This window comes from Amphibalanus amphitrite, unplaced genomic scaffold (assembly GCF_019059575.1).
Source record: "Amphibalanus amphitrite isolate SeventyFive unplaced genomic scaffold, NRLGWU_Aamphi_draft 002614F_arrow, whole genome shotgun sequence".
Lineage (NCBI taxonomy): Eukaryota > Metazoa > Arthropoda > Thecostraca > Balanomorpha > Balanidae > Amphibalanus > Amphibalanus amphitrite.
The window spans coordinates 1,836-21,632 of NW_024884023.1; the positions used below are offsets into that span (position 1 = coordinate 1,836).

Sequence of the window (19,797 nt, forward strand, 5' to 3'; positions counted from 1 at the left end):
CCGAGGGCGCAGTTGGCCGCCGCCCACTAACAAATGACCATGGCCGTCTGCCGGTGACTCTGGGTCGCGGTGGTGTCGTCTGCCTCCCCCGGGGGACCATCGGTGACCGGAAGGTCAGCAGGAGCTCTTCCGCGCACTCAGTCCCTCTCGCCCACAGCTCAGACTCGGGTCGCTGCAGGAGAGTCGAGTGGGAATCTGGAAGGCCTCTTCTGCCAGCTCAATCGAATTAGGGCTTGCTTTTGTCGACGGACGGCCGTCGTTGGCCTGAGTGGAATGGACGGCACCGCTGTGCTTCGGGCCGTAAACGCGCCGGCGCCGCGCCGACAGTGGCGAACTGACGGCCCCGCCGGGCGGCATACGGCGGCCCAGGGCTCTGGCAGACCGGTACGGCCGCAGTTGCCGAGCCTGCGCTCTTCCGCAGCTAGGCCACGAGTCGAGACGGAGGCCAGACGGACGGCACGGGTCAACGGGGGCTGTGGAAGAGGATCGAGATGCAGCGATGGGCGCTCTCCGCGGGTGCCAAACTCGCTCTCTCGGCGAAATAGAGGGCGTTCGTTCGAGTCACGTGCTATTGGCTGTGTTTTGTTGGGGACTGTCTGAGACACTGTGCTGGCGTTAGCTGCTATTGATGAGCTAAGTAGCCGTTTCTGTGAGCGACTGGGACAGTAATCGCCATTTTGGATTAACGGAAACGCCTGGGAAATGTATTAAACTGAAATGGTTTGGCTGAAGCACATCGGAAAGTCAATGTCAGGTCGTCGAGGCTGTCTTTAGATTATTGGTACGATGCTGCAAATGTAAATCGATAGCTTGGACTTTCCCTTTACTGCATCTTTAGCATGTCTGACTGGGTCCTGGTCTCCGCGGTATGCGCGGAATTATTTCTGTTCTGTATCATACATACTAGTTTCTCGCGTTTTCGTAACACAGATGAACAAATTTCAATTTATCGCACACATGTTTATCGCAACATTTTTGCCTCGATTTATTGCATTCTAGGTGTGTGCAATAACTTGTGATCTTTTAATGAAAGGTTTTGCCTATCTAGGAAGCAAAATTCGGATATGTTCCTTCATGGATTGAATCGCTGCGTCGCTCGCCGGTGAGGCACGGAGGTTGAGGATGCTGGAGGACGGACATGCTAATTCTTGAGGTGTACCTATCAGGTGCACGATGGACAGATTCGGTGCTTATCTTATTTATTCGCTATTGTGCTATGTTCCCATCAATTAATAGTCGAAGTCGAGCACTCGCCGGCCAAGGGGGGGGGGGGCGGGTGCGCCCCCATACTTTTTTTTGGCAATAGCTCGGAACACGCCCGCGATGGGAGCTGAAACTTGCATACCTGACCTTTGATCAAGCCGGATCTTGTGAGATCAGCCGTATTTTCAGCTCAGGTCAGGTCAGTGACGTGACCTATAACATAAGTGAACTATGCACGGTCCTCAGATGTCGCAACTTCGCAACGCCCTCAGTGCTAGAGGAACTTTCACAGGGAGATGAAACTTACGAAGATGTAAGTTTTATCTGTGAGACCTTCAGAGGTCCACAACTGTATATCTCTGATCTTTTCCTAAAGGTCACACGTGGTTAGGTCGTTACGTGACCTCACCATTATAAGTCAATGGGTAAATATGAAAACTGCTATTTGGCGCCGGAATGATCTAAAACTATCCCAAGCACATGGAATCAGGCGCATACCTAGAATTTGCCAAGGGATGGGGGCGGAGGAATCCGGGTGGGCTCCTTTCTACAGAGGGTCTCCTCTCTAAAGGGGCCTCCTCTCTACGGGGGCCTCCTTTCTACAGAGGGTCTCCTCTTTACAGAGGGCCTCCTACCTTCAGAGGCCTCTCTCTACTGAGGAGTCGGGGCCCTAGCGGTCAGACACAGACATAACGGTTATTCACAGGAGGCCCCAGGAAGTAAGAAGGACCCTAGCTGTCACTTGTCAGGCTGGTCAGAGGGCCTGATTGTCTGACGTGTTTTTTTTTTGGGGGGGGGGATCCCGGAATTTCGTTCGCCTCCGACGTGATTTTAACAACGTGGACCTTCGGCCCACGGGGCCCTGATTCCATCTGGGGCTCCTAAAAAACCCAAGGGGGGGGGGGGGCGGACGCCCCCGTTGGGTACGTCCCTGCATGGATCGTGATTTCATGCACTCCTTGCAAGGTCCGATGCTTCACTATTGCATGTTGACCTTGCGTGACGTCATTTACGACGTCACTAGGGTCATAAGAGTTTTTTCGTCAATAACTCCCGATCAAATTTAAGTAGAGAGTCGGAAAGACACCATTGGACTCGGGAAGACCTGCAGAATCGAATGCATGCATGATATCCTTTGATCAACTTCGTGACTGAGGCCTGAGGGGCTCCATGACCTGACCTTGACTCGAGGTCTACACTTAACCCGCCGGGGGGGGGTAATCCCAACCACCGCAGCCCGGGGGGCGTTTTTTCGCCCCCCCCCCCCCTGTCTAACTCCGTAATAAGGGAGCTACGGTAACAGAAGCGATACCAAACGAAAGGTCCTTACGAGACGATTCTAAAGCACCTAAAATTTTGACCTCAGGTCATTTCAAGGTCAGAGGTCAAGGTCAAAGGCAAAAACGGCACATGTGTAGTGATCTCAAAGTAGCCTTCTAGAGGACGGCAGGCCGCAGGCAGCATCAAACCGGAAAAATTGGGTGTCAAACGAAAGAAGAGAAACCTGAGGATTTCGAAAATGTGCTCAAAATCAAAGGTCAAGGTCAATGTCACGCTGAAAAAAAAACGACGCGAGCCATGTGTAACGAGAGAGGCGATACGCCATTCGAAGTGGAGTAAAGCGTGCTTCAATCCAAGAAATAAAATCAATCAAATCACATAAATTCATCCAAGCACATACAAATAAAATGTTTGTAAGGTGCCGAAGTTCAATGGACCATTTCTGCGGTCAATAATGAAGGCAATATGACGATAAAGTCCAACTGAGATAATCGTTGGCACGGATGTGGCCAAAATCGGCACGAGCAGGACCAGAATTGGCCGCAACTGTATATCACGAACGGGATCCAATGCTGGAACGAACGGCATCAGCGGTCAGGCCAGCACCATAAGCTGTACAAATGGTGAGGCAATTCAGGCTCGAAATACAGAACAGTCAAGCATAACTAGTAACTACCGTAATCTAACACGAACAGTTATGAGACCCGGCACCAGAACCTGGTACAAACGGCACCATTTTGGACTGGAGAGCGTACCGTCACCAGGCGAACGGTTCCAGAATATGGCGCGATGGTATGTACATCAGGAAAGAACGTACCATAACCTGGCACGAACGACATAGGATCAACCATGGAGACCAGAATCAGACACGAACGGTAAAACATAATGGACAATAACGGGTATGCAACGGCGCAGAGCAGTTGAGAGGCCACCAGCGGCGTCCGGCAGGAGCGACGGTCGGCAGCGCGCCGTCGAGCCGCGGGCTGGCGCCGCCCGTCAGCGCCAGCCCCGCCTGCAGCTCGCCCACGACGGGCTCCGTGTGGACATGTGCAGCGTCACGCCAACGGAAGCATGCCGCTACGGTGCAAAAAGGTTCATTTTCTGACGATGACGTGTATTTCAATAAGGACACAAAAATGCAGCTGCCGGACTGGCCACCCTTTGCCGACCACACATGGACCGACGGCATGGGCGCTGCCACTGGACCCTAGCACAGACCGATCGGATCAACACAATCTTACACCAGGCACACAACACACAACGGATCATGGTACTCAAGTCCGTGCCATCGGTGCACTCAACAAAAACGGTGCTTCTGTCTCAATGTAAAACTCAATGTATGTACTTATGACGCCGCGGGCGGCTCCGGGCCGCGAGTCCCATCCGGACCCAACCCAGCACAGCCCAGCCCCGGCCCGATTCAGCCCTATCACCGGCACCGCTGCCAGTGCCGAACAGGGAAGGACGGACCAGAGAACAACTGATGACAACGGACTTACGAGAACTTACAGCATCGAAACCATTATGAGGAAACACGTTATCGAGATACCCAACACCCATACACACTTCAACGCCATCTGACGCTCACGACTCCGACGTACGCTAGGCCGCTGGCCACCCTTTGCCGACCACACATGGACGACGGATCGGGCGCTGCCACTGGACCCTAGCACAGACTCGATCGGATCAACACAATCACTAGACTTACACCCAGGCACACGAGACACAACCGAACATGGTACATGCGTCCGTGCCATCGGTATCACGCAGCAAAAACGGTGCCTCTGACTTCTGAGCTTGATAACCAAACTCAACAAAAACGGTGCTTCAGAGCTTGACAACCAAACACCGGACACGGCCAGCAGGACCTACTGCAGCGCCTCGAGCGATCCTGACATAGGCATGTGCGGCTGTTCACTGGCTGCACAGAGAGCACTGCTGACGTCGCGGGCGGCATCGGGGGCGGGCAGGCACATGTATTGTCGCCGCGGGCGGCATCGGGGCGCGGGCAGACATGTATGTCGCCGCGGGCGGCATCGGGGCGCGGGCAGACACATGTATTTGACGCCGCGGGCGGCGCCGGTCCCCAAGTCCGTCCGGACCCAACCCAGAACAGCCGGCCCGGCCGCTCCAGCAGTCACTCCTGAGGGCAGGGACCACCGAACTGATGTTAGTTACGCCGTGAAATCGGACGGAGTCATGGAGCTATGTGAAGGAAATACAATATTGAGCCTATTACGGTTTTCAAAAGCGTTTTTTCAGCGACGCGCTAGCTCCACCAGGGGCGAAACGGCGAGGGGGTCGTACCCCCCTCGGCCGGCGCGTATGTAGAAAACCAATAGGTCCGGCGAGGGTTAATACCGCTGGAATTTGGCTTATTGAAGTAAAAAAATGCGGTGGAGCTCTGCTGGCTCCAGTTCTATGAACTCAAAAATAGGTCACCTTATCCACACTTACATAGTTATGACAATGAACATTGAAGAACTAACTGACGATTGACTCAGTTAGTATCAAGGAGGAATCATCCCTTACACGCCTAAATAAGCAACCGAATATAGCGCATCGCAACAACATACGCGCCAAGTACAAAGAAGTGCATCAATACATTGTCAATACTTACTGCCTTCTGTTTAAGTTTGTACATCTTGCATCTTATGTCATTCAGATTATGGCCGTTGAACGGCTCCCTCTTGTACAGGTCTCTGAGGTCATCCATACTGGGTACCCGCCCACCGCGGGCTTTCAGTATCGCCCGCAGTCTCTGCACTTCGGGCACAGACCACTTTACATATCGCTCTGAAAAAATAAAGAAATGTTAACCCTGTTATACGCCTTTGACTAGCCTGAGGCAAGTTTTTTACCAGCGCCGTGACGCTCTTCCAATCACAATACATCGATGGAAGGACAAGGGTGCATTCACAACCTTTCTAGTCAGGTAATGGGCCGCCCTACAGTTATACACGTTGTCAAAGGTGAAATTATTCTATTGTGACACCGTTGACGAACTTCCTGATAGACAAAAAGGTTAAAACACAACCAATTACTGGTTGCTTTAAATGATTTTCTCACAGCACAAAATATTTAACCTCAGGCCATCACCTTTGTTTCAAAGAGTTAACTTTCTAATTACATACTTATTCGGAAACACTGACGCCCGGTGTGATACCGACTTTACATCTGTTATACCCGCATGATATACTTTCGTCTGCTCCGGGTGATTTAGTGATAAATAGCAGACATGGTTGTTTAGTTCAGCACTGCTTAGCGGGCATCAACCGGGTAAACGGGCCTACCTAGAGCGTCCAAACAGTGTTGCGGTAGAGCATCTCATCTTCCGTCGGAGAGGCCAACAGCCTGGTGAGACTACTACAGAATATGTGTCCGCTTTGCGAGCACTAGCCAAATATGTTACTTCAGGACGATAAATTAGACATCGGCAGCCACATCAGCCGCACAGCACCAGCCGACGTCCGGCGCTCGGAAACGGAGGAACATCTGGCCACCCTTCCAGACGACGCCGTGTAGGTATGGAGCGACGGCTCGGCGGAGGGAGGTGTCTCAGCCAGAGGGAGTGAAGCGTTGAAATCCTCCCCTCGGGCGAGGAACACGAGCTCCGAGCCCCCGCAGTCAAGATATGCAGCAGTACCCGCGCTAAGCTGGTGACGATCCGCGGGGCTCTGGAGATGCTGCTACAGCTGGAAGGCGGCCCGGCGGAGAGCCCAGTCATCGTCTGCTCAGACTCGCAGGCGGCGCTCGCCACGCTGGCGAGTGGTGCTGGGAGTCAGACGACCGACGGCACTCGGTGCCGCCGTATGGCGACTGCTCCTGACTCCGAGTCCTCATACAGTGGATCCCGGCACACTGCGGAATACCCGGCAACGAAAGGGTGGACGTGCTGGCTAAAGTGGCCTCCAGCATGTCGCAAGCCGCCGTCCCGATGGACGTCCGCTGCTTCGTAAAGGCTGATTGTTTGAATTGGACAATTGAATTGGACAATCATATACGAATTAATTTCGTGAAGGCTGTCAGCCTTGGCCGCTCCGCCACCAAGGCATGGCATCGCAGCTGGACAGACAGCATCTTCAAAAAACATTATGGGAGACCGGATGCCGATGCCGGTGCTTCTGGTGTCTCGGGACGAGGCGGTTAACGTCCACCAGCTGCGGGCGGGACACTGGAGCCACTCGTAGAGTTATCTGCGCAGGATCGGACGCCACCCCGAGCGCGAGTGTCCACAGTGCAGCGACCTGGCCTGCCCAGTGCAGTGGCGCGCTGCCTGGTGTGCCGCGAGGGTCCGGACACACCGGAGCGCGTGTTGCTCGGGTGCCCATGCTTGGCCGGAGCGAGGCTCCAACTACTCGGAAACATATGATCGGACCCTACGCAGCTTTGGGACGGCGTGTCGTGGCGGCCTTCAGCCGCGGCTACCTCAGTCACCGAGAGCCGTTGGGCTACGGCCGGCCATGAGCCGACCCGCGGAGAACAAGAGCAACAACTTCAGGACGATTGAAGATAAGACGATCAGATACTCGTGGTGGAACAGATCCTGCATCATCATCTAGCGAAGTTCCTGCAAGACGGTGCCCTCACCCTGGAGAAGGTGCTCGATTTGTGTGAAGCTACGAGCGTTCAATCCTCCAGTCTGATGGCTCGTCATGAACACAACGCAGTGGTAATATCAGCCGACAGCCGCGGTTGACAGAACACCCAGCATCTGTAGAAGGCCATGCGGGAGCTAGGGGCTCGCTGACCATGCCAACAGCCAGGGCCCCTCAGTGTCCTGCCAGACGAGGGACCTGACGCGTCTGTGGAAGGAAGTCACTATGCTGCAGTCGGAAAGAGGAAGTTAACACGAGTGAAGAAGGCCACCATGGCGTTTCATGTGTTGCAGTGCAAGGTAAACACCTGCAGTAAGTAAGGTGACCGGCCCTGTCATCCTGGAGGCAGAGAGGCGTAGGCAAGCGATGACACTTACGGTGGATGCTGGTGAAACCTGCTCGACCTTGAGACTTTAGTGCAGAGTACGTCTGCCGTCTCTAGGGATGCACTTACGAGCCATCCACATCCAACCTCCTCAGGTTCGGGAGAATGCATTTCAGCGTGACAGGTAAATACTCTGCGACGTCTGCGTGCCACAGCCCGGTACCAGTCGGTGGATGCCAGCCTCTTCCTGGTGGATACATGGCCGCTGCGGAAGCCATCACAGGCCTGGGTCTGATGCAAAGCTGGGTGTCACCATTTCCCAACATCAGGTGAGGTCTTCACCATACAAGAGGAGGGGGATGCGATTCTCCCGACCATCAATGGCTACCAGCATTACAGCATCCTCGTCCCAAATGTCCCATCCTCGTCCCTAAGCCCACGGACTACAAGCTGCGCCGTCTTTTGCTCTCTGTTCGAGATGAGGTGCAGGAGGAGCGGAAGACATCGTGGAGAAGATTGAAGCGTCTCATGGGTGAACCCGCAGGTCTTCTCTCGCAAATTCAACGGGCAGCGTTGACATCAGGTGGCCCAACTCACATATTGTGGCTGAGTATATCTCTTTCGACAATCGAAGAGTACCAGGCTCGACTTCATGGCAGAGTCTACAGCAACATCGATCTCCGGTCGGCATGTGAGCAACTGGAACCCCATCCGGAGAGCAGGAACATCAGCGTTCATCTCGCACGGTGAGTTGATACGATTTCTGCAAATCACCTCCGGCCTGGTCTCGACAGACTCTGCTTGCCAGAATCTCCTTCACAACTTGTTAGGGAGCTCAGAAGTTTCCTCTCGCTGACTTGCTGGTCGAATCGCTCCATCCCAGTCTGCGCTTACATCCGACAACTTGCTGTGATTCTACGGAAGGAGTGCTGTTCGAGTGGATGGGGGAAGAGTCAAGGTTCCAGACCATCAAAAATGGTACCGAGCAGCCCGGTTCTGACGCCCTTAAACCGAGACCTACCGACAGTGGTGACGTCACGGCCACGCGCATCCGAATCATTCATTTGATAGCACTGGGGTGTGGTGCCATCATGTCACAGCTGTCCTGACGGCTCAGTGCTTTGTCCTGACGAGCGGTGCTCTTTGTCCGACCGTGAGGCCCTCAGTGCCGTGCAAGCAATGGAGCGGTGGAACGTTACCTCTGAGGGCGACGTTTAACACTCCGGACTGGCCAGTCCGTGATGAACACGCTCCTCGCCTAAGTTCTCGACTGGGCGGGAGCACCTGTTGCTAGGTGGTAGGCTCGAATGCTACCGTACGTCTACGAAGTGACGAGCGCCCCTGCCAGCAGGATCACTGTCGCTGACGCACTGTCACGCCAGCGGCTGTCCACTACAGGGCCCGTAGAAGAAGCCGATGAGGAAAAGGTCGTCATCTGCGTCAGGGGCGAACACCTATCACCGCTAACGGAGAAGAAGGTTCGAGAGGCAGCTGTAAAGGACCCTGAGGGGTGTTCACGGGCACCGCACACTGCTGCGTGCGGTGTGTGCGGTGCGTCCAGCAGGCGTGGGGGTAGGGGATGGGTAGGCGGCTCTGACGTCACGGCTGCGTGCGGTGAACGATCCGCTGTGGCCAGTCCCGACCGGCCACAGCGGTCGCTGTGTGCGGTGACGGAAGGCTGACGTAGGGACGCAGTGGGCGGAGCTTGGAGGCTGTGTGCGGTCCGACCGCACACAGGGCCCGTGAACAGCCCTCAGCTCTCCAGCAACTGAGTGACGTCATCCTTTCCACTTCAGCAAAACTCGTCCCCTGCTGTCATTTCGGAATTCGGCAACACCGTGAGACTTGCTATAGGCATGTCGTGCCACTCTCCGTATCTCAAATCGTCCATTTGATACTGATGTCCATTGATACGGCTTTAAAGATGCTTCAAAGACGGCAAAAACCCATACGTCCTCGCGACCGAACAGGATAAACTCAATGCAGACAGCATATAACCACATGTCAAAAGCCCTCACGTCGTCCTTGTGTAGTGTAGCGACGTATTGGGTTTTGACGTTGCAAGCATTCATAATCTGCAAGAACGTCTATGGGTTTACCGACGTGGATTTTGTCACTGGCACATAGGTTAGCCATGACGTGGGGTTTTCGCCGACGTAGTGGGTTTTGACTGTGTCACTTCCGTGCTTTTCAAAGACGTGTGAATTCCAAAATTTGTTTTTCCTCTCCCAAAAAGCTTTTTTTGGTTTTTGAAAAAAAATCCTCATGGCATGAAATAGAGCTTTGCAAGCTGGTCACAATGGTGTAAAAAACGAAAAATGACCCAAAATTGACATGTGGGGTTTTGACTTTGGACGGCAGAATGTGTTGGACTTGGTGCTTCATGCTTCCTTGTCTGCCGTTTTCTTTGTTTGTTAGCCATTGCCGCAAGATACATAGGTGCCTCTACTATCGAGTCTAAAAAATCGGGAGGGGCAAACCATCAACATTTATTGTTTCTTTGCATATAAAAAGGTATACAAATTTAACAAAGAGGGTATTTAATGCAGGAAATTTCAATACGTTTATGAAAATAATGCAACACGTAAAGCTGATGCAGGCGATGTAAGGCGCCAAACCTTTCACTTACTTTTTTTGCGGTCCTTCTTCCGCTGTTCATGGCCTGTGGACATTAAAAAATATAGTTAACATTAGGAATAGAACCACTTAACCATGTAATTCTGTTAACATTACATGGTTATGCATGAGAACATAAATTTGGCCGGGGCGTCGCAAGTCCATCTACGACACGTCGCAAGTTACGACACATGTCCCGTCGCAAGTTGTGTCGTAGCGAAAAAGGAGGGATGTTGAGGAAAGAGGGGTTTGTCGGAGGATACGACAGAACGTAGCTACGACGAGGCTTAAATACCCGCTTTACTCGAGAATTTAACCCGCGCACCGACGGGGGGGGGCGGATATCCGCCCCCCCTGAGGTTTTTCGCGAATAGCGGGAAAACCGTGGCGCGTAGCGCCGCGAAATTTGGTATGACTATTCCCTTATCAATTTTACACATGGTGTGCAAGTTTGAACCTCCTACCTTTCAAGGTCAGGTCACCAGGTCACTTTGAATGACCCAACCTCAAGTCACTTTTTTGCAACTTTGTCACCGTGCCAGAGCTACAGTAGATGTCGGAGGCCTTTGAAAGTCGCAGGATGTTATTAGGTCATTAGTAGCTACAATTTGTATATCTCGGAATTTTGATATCGGTGACCTAAGGTCAGGTCAATTTCGCGACCTCCCCATTATAAGTCAATGGGGGAAAAATCAACTCCCTGTTTTTACCACTAAAACGGGTCGGAATGGCCCCATATACCATACATGACTTCATATACGATCAACCTTCACTACCTTGAGGTCTGTTTTGCTGTTGGGCAGCTGTGAGGTCATGTGACGTCATCAAAGGTCACCAAAGGTTTTTGGCCAATAACTCCGTACAGGAACAAGATACAGACGCGTGGATGGTCTCATTGTGTTCAGCTCGTCAAGACGCATCGAATGATATACATGATGACCTCGAGGTCACGTGACCTGAGGTCAACCTTTGACCTTGACCTTTCGAGGTCAACATATATATCATTCGATGCGGATTGACGAGAGGATCACGATGAGGCCCTTAGTTTGTTCCTATCTCGACTAATTCGAAAGTTATTCGAGAAAAACTATCTCCATATTTAGCGCCGCCATTTTGACTTTTTCGACCCCTGTGACGTCATCTTTGACCTGACCTGAAAATGACCTTAGTAAAAATTGTAGATCTTGACCGTGCGTATCCGATGCCGTTTACCGCTTGTCGCTATCTTGCTTCGTTCTCGAGATCTCAGGGGGGGGGGCGGTCATCCGCCCCCCCCCCCCGTCGGTACTAAGTTGGCGCAGACCCCCGTCGGTGCGCGGGTTAAAAGGCTACACGATCAGCTGATCCCGTAGTAAACGTCAGTAAGGTCGAAAACTCTATCACGCATAACGGAACATTCGCCTTTCTGGTTTGAGAGCTTATGAGACAGCCAGGTCAAGCATGTTCTCTGATTCTGAAGCTTTGTCTCAACTGGGTGACTTGTGATCGCTAACGCTCACATAATTTGCCATAAAATTTGGGGTCGATCACAGGAGATTCGTGGCTAAAGAGCATCTAGAAGCTATGCTTTAGAAGAAATGAGTTCAGAGAGTTTGAAGTCACAGAGAGGTAAGAGAGTTGAAGTTGGAGGTCACAATTGGAGGTTACAGAGGTCATCTGGGACACGTCAGGTCACAGAAGTCAACTTGGGGACACGTCAGGTCACAGAGGTTAACTTTGGGTCATCACAGAGCTCAATTGGAGGTCAACTGGGACACGTCAGGTCACAAGAGTCAGCTTGGGGTCATCAAAGAGCTCAATTGGAGGTCACGGAGGTCATCTGGGACACGTCAAGTCACAGAGGTCAACTTGGGGTCATCACAGAGCTCAATTGGAGGTCATATGGGTCATCTGAGATACGTCAGGTCACAGAGGTCAACTTGGGGGTTATCACAGAGCTCTATTGGAGGTCATGGGGGTCATATGAGACACGTCAGGTCACAGAGGTCAACTTGAGGTCACCACAGGGCTCAATTGTAGGCCATCTGGGGACACTTCAGGTCACAGAGGTCAACTTGGGGTCATCAGAGACCTCAATTTGAGATCAGCTGGGACACGTCAGGTCACAGAAGTCAGCTTGGGGTTATCAGAGGTCACTTAGAGGTCATAGAGGTCATCTGGGACACGTCAGGTCAGAGAGGTCAACTTGGGGTCATCACAGAGCTCAATTTGAGATCATCTGGGACACGTCTGGTCACAGAGGTCAGCTTGGGCTCATCACAGAGCTCAATTGGGACACGTCAGGTCACAGAGGTCAGCTCGGAGTCATGAGAGAGCTCAATTGGAGGTCATATAGGACTCGTCAGGTCACAGAGGTCAACTTGGGGTCATCACAAAACTCGGAAGTCATCTGAGACACGTCAGGTCACAGAGGTCAGCTCGGAGTAATGAGAGAGCTCAATGGGAGGTCACGGAGGTCATCTGAGACACGGCAGATCACAGAGGTCAACTGGGGTCATCACAGAGCTAAATTGGAGTCATGGGGGCCATCTGAGACACGTCGTTTTTGGAATTGGGAGAATCTTTTGGGGGATGCCCCTCGCAACGTCCAAGATCGCCTTTCTGGACTCGCCAGTAGTTGCTGGAATGATATAAGGCTGCTTTGTATCCCTGAATACCCCAATGAATTTGAATATAACATATTATGCACCATTTTTAACACTCGCTGGCACGGATTGAGGCCTCACAGATGACCCGTCGGTTCAAGCTCTATAACTCGCGTTAGCGTCAACGGATTGTAACCAAATTTTAACTCAAGTTCAAACAATTTTACACTAACCATGTAAATTTCGTGACCATGGCCCGAATGACCTGTGACCTGTGACCTCTTCCTCAAAGCAAGGTTAGCTTACGACACAACTTACGACTGCTATTTCAAATTCGTAAGTTGTGTCGCAAATCAGGCAACTTGCGACAGGCTTTACTACTTAAAGGGACTATCCCACCTTTAACATGGGGTTTGAGTTGAGATAGCCAAGTTTGCGGCGAGGTTCAGAAACCTATATCTATCTAGGTTGCAACCCCCGCGGCCTCCTGGTGTTGAAGAAATTCGTTCCCTTCATTTGAAAATGGGCCTTGTACAAGGCCCTATCTTCAACATGGAGCGACCGTTAGTGTGACGTCACCTCGTTTAGTCGTTCTGATTTAAATGGGTTTGTTCGTTGAAAAATCGCTTAAAACTTGGTCTGAACTTTGTTGTGGTGCCTACAAAGTAAAAAGAATCTGCTTTATGACAGTAATGTGGCCTGGGGAAGGAGGTAATTTTGGGCTGTGACGTCACATATTTGAAAGTTTGTGTTTGGAATATGGGAAGTCTAAGATGTTTAATGAAAAATAAATGCCAGAACCGTGTTCCTGGTCATCCAATCTATAAAGTCGGGCACAATTTAACTGGTTTTAATAACATTTTAGAAGGTGGGATAGTCCCTTTAAGTAACGCTACTCATCGATTGATCCCTCCAAAAACGACTTACTACACAACTTGCGACACGTCGCAGTTACGACGAGGCTTACGACGCTCTGGATTCCTCCGGCCAAAAAGATCTTTTCGCTTCATGTCTTGTTAAAGATTTGAGTTTGTCGTTTCGTTAGCACGACGTCCCCTAAACCTGCACCTGTCTACTGCTTTTTTTTTGCCACCCCGAACAAGAACGACTGAGGAGGGGGGGGGGGGGCTTGATACGACCCCACTTACGTTTCGCTCCCATGGAACTAAAAACAGCAAATTTTCATGGGAAAGGGGCTCATGAGTCCTCGCTCCCTAACTACATCAATATTTAGAGGGTTTGCATGATAAAAGCCAGCATTAAAAATAAAAATGGCGCTTTTCAGCACGAAACGCTACGTGTCTCGAAAAAAAAAACATAAAAGCTAGAACAATTAAGATAGCATTCGATAACTTAGAACAAGCCCTATCGAGCTTTATCAAAATATTTTGTCTCAATACGTTAAGCTCAAGATTTCACCAAAGGAGACGCAGTGAGTGTTGCTTAAATACTTTTTTTGCATATGACATTTCATATGTAACAGATTTAGCAAAATTGCAAACGAGGCCGAGGGTAGACGAGGTTGGGTGGCGGGCGGCGCTTCACGCCGCCATCGAGCTGCTATTGCAAAAAAAAAAATCACCCATGGGTCGGATTCCCTCCCTCCTCAGACGGACGTGAGTAAAGGCATTCTCGCATGGACAATGCAGTTATTGAGCGATACGCTTATTATCCTGCATCGATCGCAGTGCTTCAATAAATGCATATGAACTCACCTATGCAATTGCCCTCCCACTATAAAACTTCAGGCCGGACTATAGTCTGTTCCATATCAAGCTTGCGGTCGGAGTCCCCTTGGCAGTTCCAGGCAATTCGCTGAGCGCGCTACTCCATTCAATAATTTGAGTCTTAGAATGTAAGATGTATGCACAGAAATCACGCACTGCCTTCAACAGAGCACTTCAGCCGCAAGCTTGACATGGAACACACTATAGATGTAGTGAATGCGCCTCACCTCCTTCATCGTCCTCTTGGCGATCATCAGCCGGACCGCCCTCATTTTCAGAGCCTGGCTCGTCGAAGTCCTCTGAAAAACCGTCTCTGTCAGATTTAAGAATATGTGTGATGCAAAATAAGTGCCTGCCATAATGGGCAAGCATTTCTGAAAAAAAAACGCTGAACGGAACATATGTGCTACGGTGGTACCCGGACTGCTTTGGCTATCCGCGCTCGTCCTTAATCTGAAGTACAGCACCATGGGTCTGCATATAACCTAGTAGTACCAGTGAACTTTAACGGTCTTACATTGCCTTCGCTCTGTACGATTCTCTTCATGGTGTTATTGCATTGCCTCTTTAACACTACATTGCAAATTAATGCTTTAACTGCATGAAATGTCTGCTAAAATGACAGACGAATGGTGATGTTACGATTAGCACATGTACAAACGATTAGTTACCTTCAGTGAGCATCTCCTCCAGGCTCCGTCCGCTATATTTTGAGAGGCATCCTTCGTCCAGCTTCATCATCAGGATGGAGGCACGCGTCAGTTCGTGAGTAGCGTCTGACAGTCTGTAGTACCCACGATGCACGTCTTTGTCATGTCCCATGTGCCGGGTGAGCACCTCCATATCGAATTCACCCATCTCTAGAATCTGGGACGTTGTAGCACAATATTTCCGTAGTTTTGTTGCATGGAAGAGATCTGCCCTGTTTAGTGCCATGTCCGACAACTGCTCTTTAAGCACCACGCCTGCGTTGTAGTGTCCTGTAGTCCTCGCCAGAGGGTTTGCGAACAGATACTTGTTATCCTTGTCAATGTACGTCTCCCGGTTGTCTACCAGTAGCTGCAGCGGAGCCGCGCAGTCGCTCGGTATCAGGGTGGGGACCTTGTTCCCGCACTTGCCGCGGGACATGACGACGTCGAGCTCGTTGAACAACTTCTTTTCTGTTTCACCCATTGACTTGTTCACTTCTTCTACCGTCTCTTGTTTGTACATCTCTCGGTTGATCCATGATTGCAGCAGGATGCTGCTAAGCTCCTTAGGACGGCGTTTGTTGAATACTAGCAAACGGGCGAGAACCGCTTTGCTCAGCCTTGCATAGTCTGTCATGCCATGTATTCCCTTTTCTGTCATTTCTTTCACTCGTTCCTTCATTTTTTTCGGTGAAAAGCTTCAAATCGCTGGTAAAGGGCAGCATGTCTTTCTTGTCATACTTGTTCGACTCGCGGTTCTTCAGCGCTACGCTGCTGATCTTCACATTCCAGAATTGGTCCACGTGATACAAGAACGCCTCAGCATCTTTCACTTCGCTTTCTTCTTTCTTGATCAGCGCAATGCCCTTCTTGAGAGCAGCCAGCTGTCGTAGTTCGCCTCCAATCCGCATGGCCTTTGAAGGAGTTTTGTATGTGGGCAGCCCCGTGTGGGCGTTTAGCTTGTCCTGCTCAAACCCACAGACGGATTTGGTGGCACTTACAACCGTATCAAATCCTTCGCCATTGATCAGCTCTTGCATGCTCTTTCCGGCTGCTTGGACAACTTCGCCCATCATCCTTAGGCGCTGGCTTATCTGCGCAAAACCCGACCTTCCAAGTTTCGCGTGCAAGTTGGCACCCCACTTCTTCAGGAGTTCATCGTTCTTTATGGTCTTCGTAACTGCATCGTCGTGCATACGAGACAATATGTCCTTGTGATACCCAGTATTTTCTTCTTGGCCGTCACTCAGGAGCGTCCGGCTCTCTGCCAGCACCGTGGGAATGTCTGGGCATTCTGTTTTGCGAGCCACACAGTGATGTTTTATGTGCTGCATCATGTTGGTTTTAACCACAAAAAGATAGCAGTAAGGACATGGCACGTAGTCGTCCACGGACGCCTGGTCCGACTTCCTTCCCAAGATCATGTCACCTTCACCCCTTTGTAGGACGAGTTTGTTGTGCTCCATGTTGCCTTTGTTGATCATCACGGTGATTTTCATTTTTCGTTCCTGCTCAGAATCACACTCCTGTATATCCTTGACTTCCTTCTCGTCACGGTGGACCGTCTTGATATGGCGCCATATCAGATTTCTCTTTTGCTTGCAATATATGCAAACATTTTTTTTCCGCACTTCGCCGCACGATGCGCCGTTCCTCGCCGACTGAGATGTACGCGACTGAGAACTGTGCTGGGGCGGAGCCACCTCAACACCGTCGCTGACATCAGACTCAGCTCCCTGTTCTCCGTATTCGTTCTCCTCCAAATGGTGGTTCTCGGGAGCCGTGATCTCTGTTTGATTGCACATCAAGTGCTCAGGAAAAGTCCATGTGCCATGGTCCCCTGCATCCTGGACTGAAGCCCTCGAAGTAGAGCAGGTGGGTGACATAAGGTCGTACTCGCTTGCAGAGAACGGCGTCATGTCGATCAGTTCAGTTGGCAGTGCTGTTGAATAAGAGGTTTTTACTGACCCACAAACTCCCGTCTCAGAGGTAGGTGGGGAAACACGAGACGGGGCTCCAACCGTCGCCCCAGTAGTTGTACACAGATGAAGAGCATCCCATCTTCTAGCGTCCGGGGTCGGGACGGGCGGCAGGCCTCCAGCCGCAGTCTCGGAAGTCGCACGCAGATGACGGGCATCAGCCCGCCTTCCCGCTTCAGAGGTCGGGACGGGCGGCGGGGCTCTGGCCGCAGTCTCAGAAGTCTCACGCAGATGATGAGCACCCCACCTTCTAGCGTCCGCGGTCGGGACGGGCGGCGGGCCTCCGGTCGCAGTCTCAGAAGTCTCACGCAGATAAAGAGCATCCCACCTTCCAGCGTCCGGGGTCGGGACGGGCGGCGGGGCTCCGGTCGCAGTCTCAGAAGTCTCACGCAGATGAAGAGCATCCCACCTTCTAGCGTCCGGGGTCGGGACGGGCGGCGGGCCTCCGGTCGCAGTCTCAGAAGTCTCACGCAGATGAAGAACATCCCACCTTCCAGCGTCCGGGGTCGGGACGGGCGGCGGGCCTCCGGTCGCAGTCTCAGAAGTCTCACGCAGATGAAGAGCATCCCACCTTCCAGCGTCAGAGGTCGGGACGGGCGGCGGGGCTCTGGCCGCAGTCTCAGAAGTCTCACGCAGATGATGAGCATCCCACCTTCCAGCGTCAGAGGTCGGGACGGGCGGCGGGGCTCTGGCCGCAGTCTCAGAAGTCTCACGCAGATGATGAGCATCCCACCTTCCAGCGTCAGAGGTCGGGACGGGCGGCGGGGCTCTGGCCGCAGTCTCAGAAGTCTCACGCAGATGATGAGCATCCCACCTTCCAGCGTCCGGGGTCGGGACGGGCGGCGGGGCTCCGGTCGCAGTCTCAGAAGTCTCACGCAGATGATGAGCATCCCATCTTCTAGCGTCCGGGGTCGGGACGGGCGGCGGGCCTCCGGTCGCAGTCTCAGAAGTCTCACGCAGATGAAGAGCATCCCACCTTCTAGCGTCCGGGGTCGGGACGGGCGGCGGGGCTCCGGTCGCAGTCTCAGAAGTCTCACGCAGATGAAGAGCATCCCACCTTCTAGCGTCCGGGGTCGGGACGGGCGGCGGGGCTCTGGCCGCAGTCTCAGAAGTCTCACGCAGATGAAGAGCATCCCACCTTCCAGCGTCCGGGGTCGGGACGGGCGGCGGGGCTCCGGTCGCAGTCTCAGAAGTCTCACGCAGATGAAGAGCATCCCACCTTCTAGCGTCCGGGGTCGGGACGGGCGGCGGGCCTCCGGTCGCAGTCTCAGAAGTCTCACGCAGATGAAGAGCATCCCACCTTCCAGCGTCCGGGGTCGGGACGGGCGGCGGGGCTCCGGTCGCAGTCTCAGAAGTCTCACGCAGATGAAGAGCATCCCACCTTCCAGCGTCAGAGGTCGGGACGGGCGGCGGGGCTCCGGTCGCAGTCTCAGAAGTCTCACGCAGATGAAGAGCATCCCACCTTCTAGCGTCCGGGGTCGGGACGGGCGGCGGGCCTCCGGTCGCAGTCTCAGAAGTCTCACGCAGATGAAGAGCATCCCACCTTCCAGCGTCCGGGGTCGGGACGGGCGGCGGGGCTCCGGTCGCAGTCTCAGAAGTCTCACGCAGATGAGCATCCCACGTTCTAGCGTCAGAGGTCGGGACGGGCGGCGGGGCTCTGGCCGCAGTCTCAGAAGTCTCACGCAGATGATGAGCATCCAACCTTCCAGCGTCCGGGGTCGGGACGGGCGGCGGGCCTCCGGTCGCAGTCTCAGAAGTCTCACGCAGATGAAGAGCATCCCACCTTCCAGCGTCCGGGGTCGGGACGGGCGGCGGGGCTCCGGTCGCAGTCTCAGAAGTCTCACGCAGATGAAGAGCATCCCACCTTCCAGCGTCCGGGGTCGGGACGGGCGGCGGGCCTCCGGTCGCAGTCTCAGAAGTCTCACGCAGATGATGAGCATCCAACTTTCTAGCGTCCGGGGTCGGGACGGGCGGCGGGCCTCCGGTCGCAGTCTCAGAAGTCTCACGCAGATGAAGAGCATCCCATCTTCCAGCGTCCGGGGTCGGGACGGGCGGCGGGCCTCCGGTCGCAGTCTCAGAAGTCTCACGCAGATGAAGAGCATCCCACCTTCCAGCGTCCGGGGTCGGGACGGGCGGCGGGGCTCCGGTCGCAGTCTCAGAAGTCTCACGCAGATGAAGAGCATCCCATCTTCTAGCGTCCGGGGTCGGGACGGGCGGCGGGGCTCCGGTCGCAGTCTCAGAAGTCTCACGCAGATGAAGAGCATCCCATCTTCTAGCGTCCGGGGTCGGGACGGGCGGCGGGGCTCCGGTCGCAGTCTCAGAAGTCTCACGCAGATGAAGAGCATCCCACCTTCCAGCGTCAGAGGTCGGGACGGGCGGTGGGGCTCTGGCCACAGTCTCAGAAGTCTCACGCAGATGAGCATCCCACGTTCTAGCGTCAGAGGTCGGACGGGCGGCGGGGCTCTGGCCGCAGTCTCAGAAGTCTCACGCAGATGATGAGCATCCAACCTTCTAGCGTCCGGGGTCGGGACGGGCGGCGGGCCTCCGGTCGCAGTCTCAGAAGTCTCACGCAGATGAAGAGCATCCCACCTTCCAGCGTCAGAGGTCGGGACGGGCTGCGGGGCTCCGGTCGCAGTCTCAGAAGTCTCACGCAGATGATGAGCATCCCACCTTCTAGCGTCCGGGGTCAGGACGGGCGGCGGAGCTCCGTCCATCGCATGGGTAGCCGGTCGCAGCTCATGAGTCGTCATAGTCAAGTCAAGTCCAGGATATTTGTGGTATACATGATACTCAG

The 19,797-nt window shown here is 53.2% G+C and overlaps 1 protein-coding gene across 1 annotated transcript; it reads right to left on the reverse strand.

Annotated features, from left to right (window-relative positions):
* Positions 1-5,089: 5,089 nt before the first annotated feature.
* On the reverse strand, positions 5,090-17,260 carry LOC122377191 (the record flags this gene model as incomplete). Its single annotated transcript, XM_043357147.1, has 4 exons — positions 15,007-17,260; positions 14,563-14,634; positions 10,037-10,069; positions 5,090-5,280 (listed from the first exon to the last, which is right to left on the reverse strand). Coding segments are annotated over exons 1-4 (996 nt in total), but the record flags the coding sequence as incomplete, so codon positions are not given.
* Between the last annotated feature and the right edge of the window lie 2,537 nt (positions 17,261-19,797).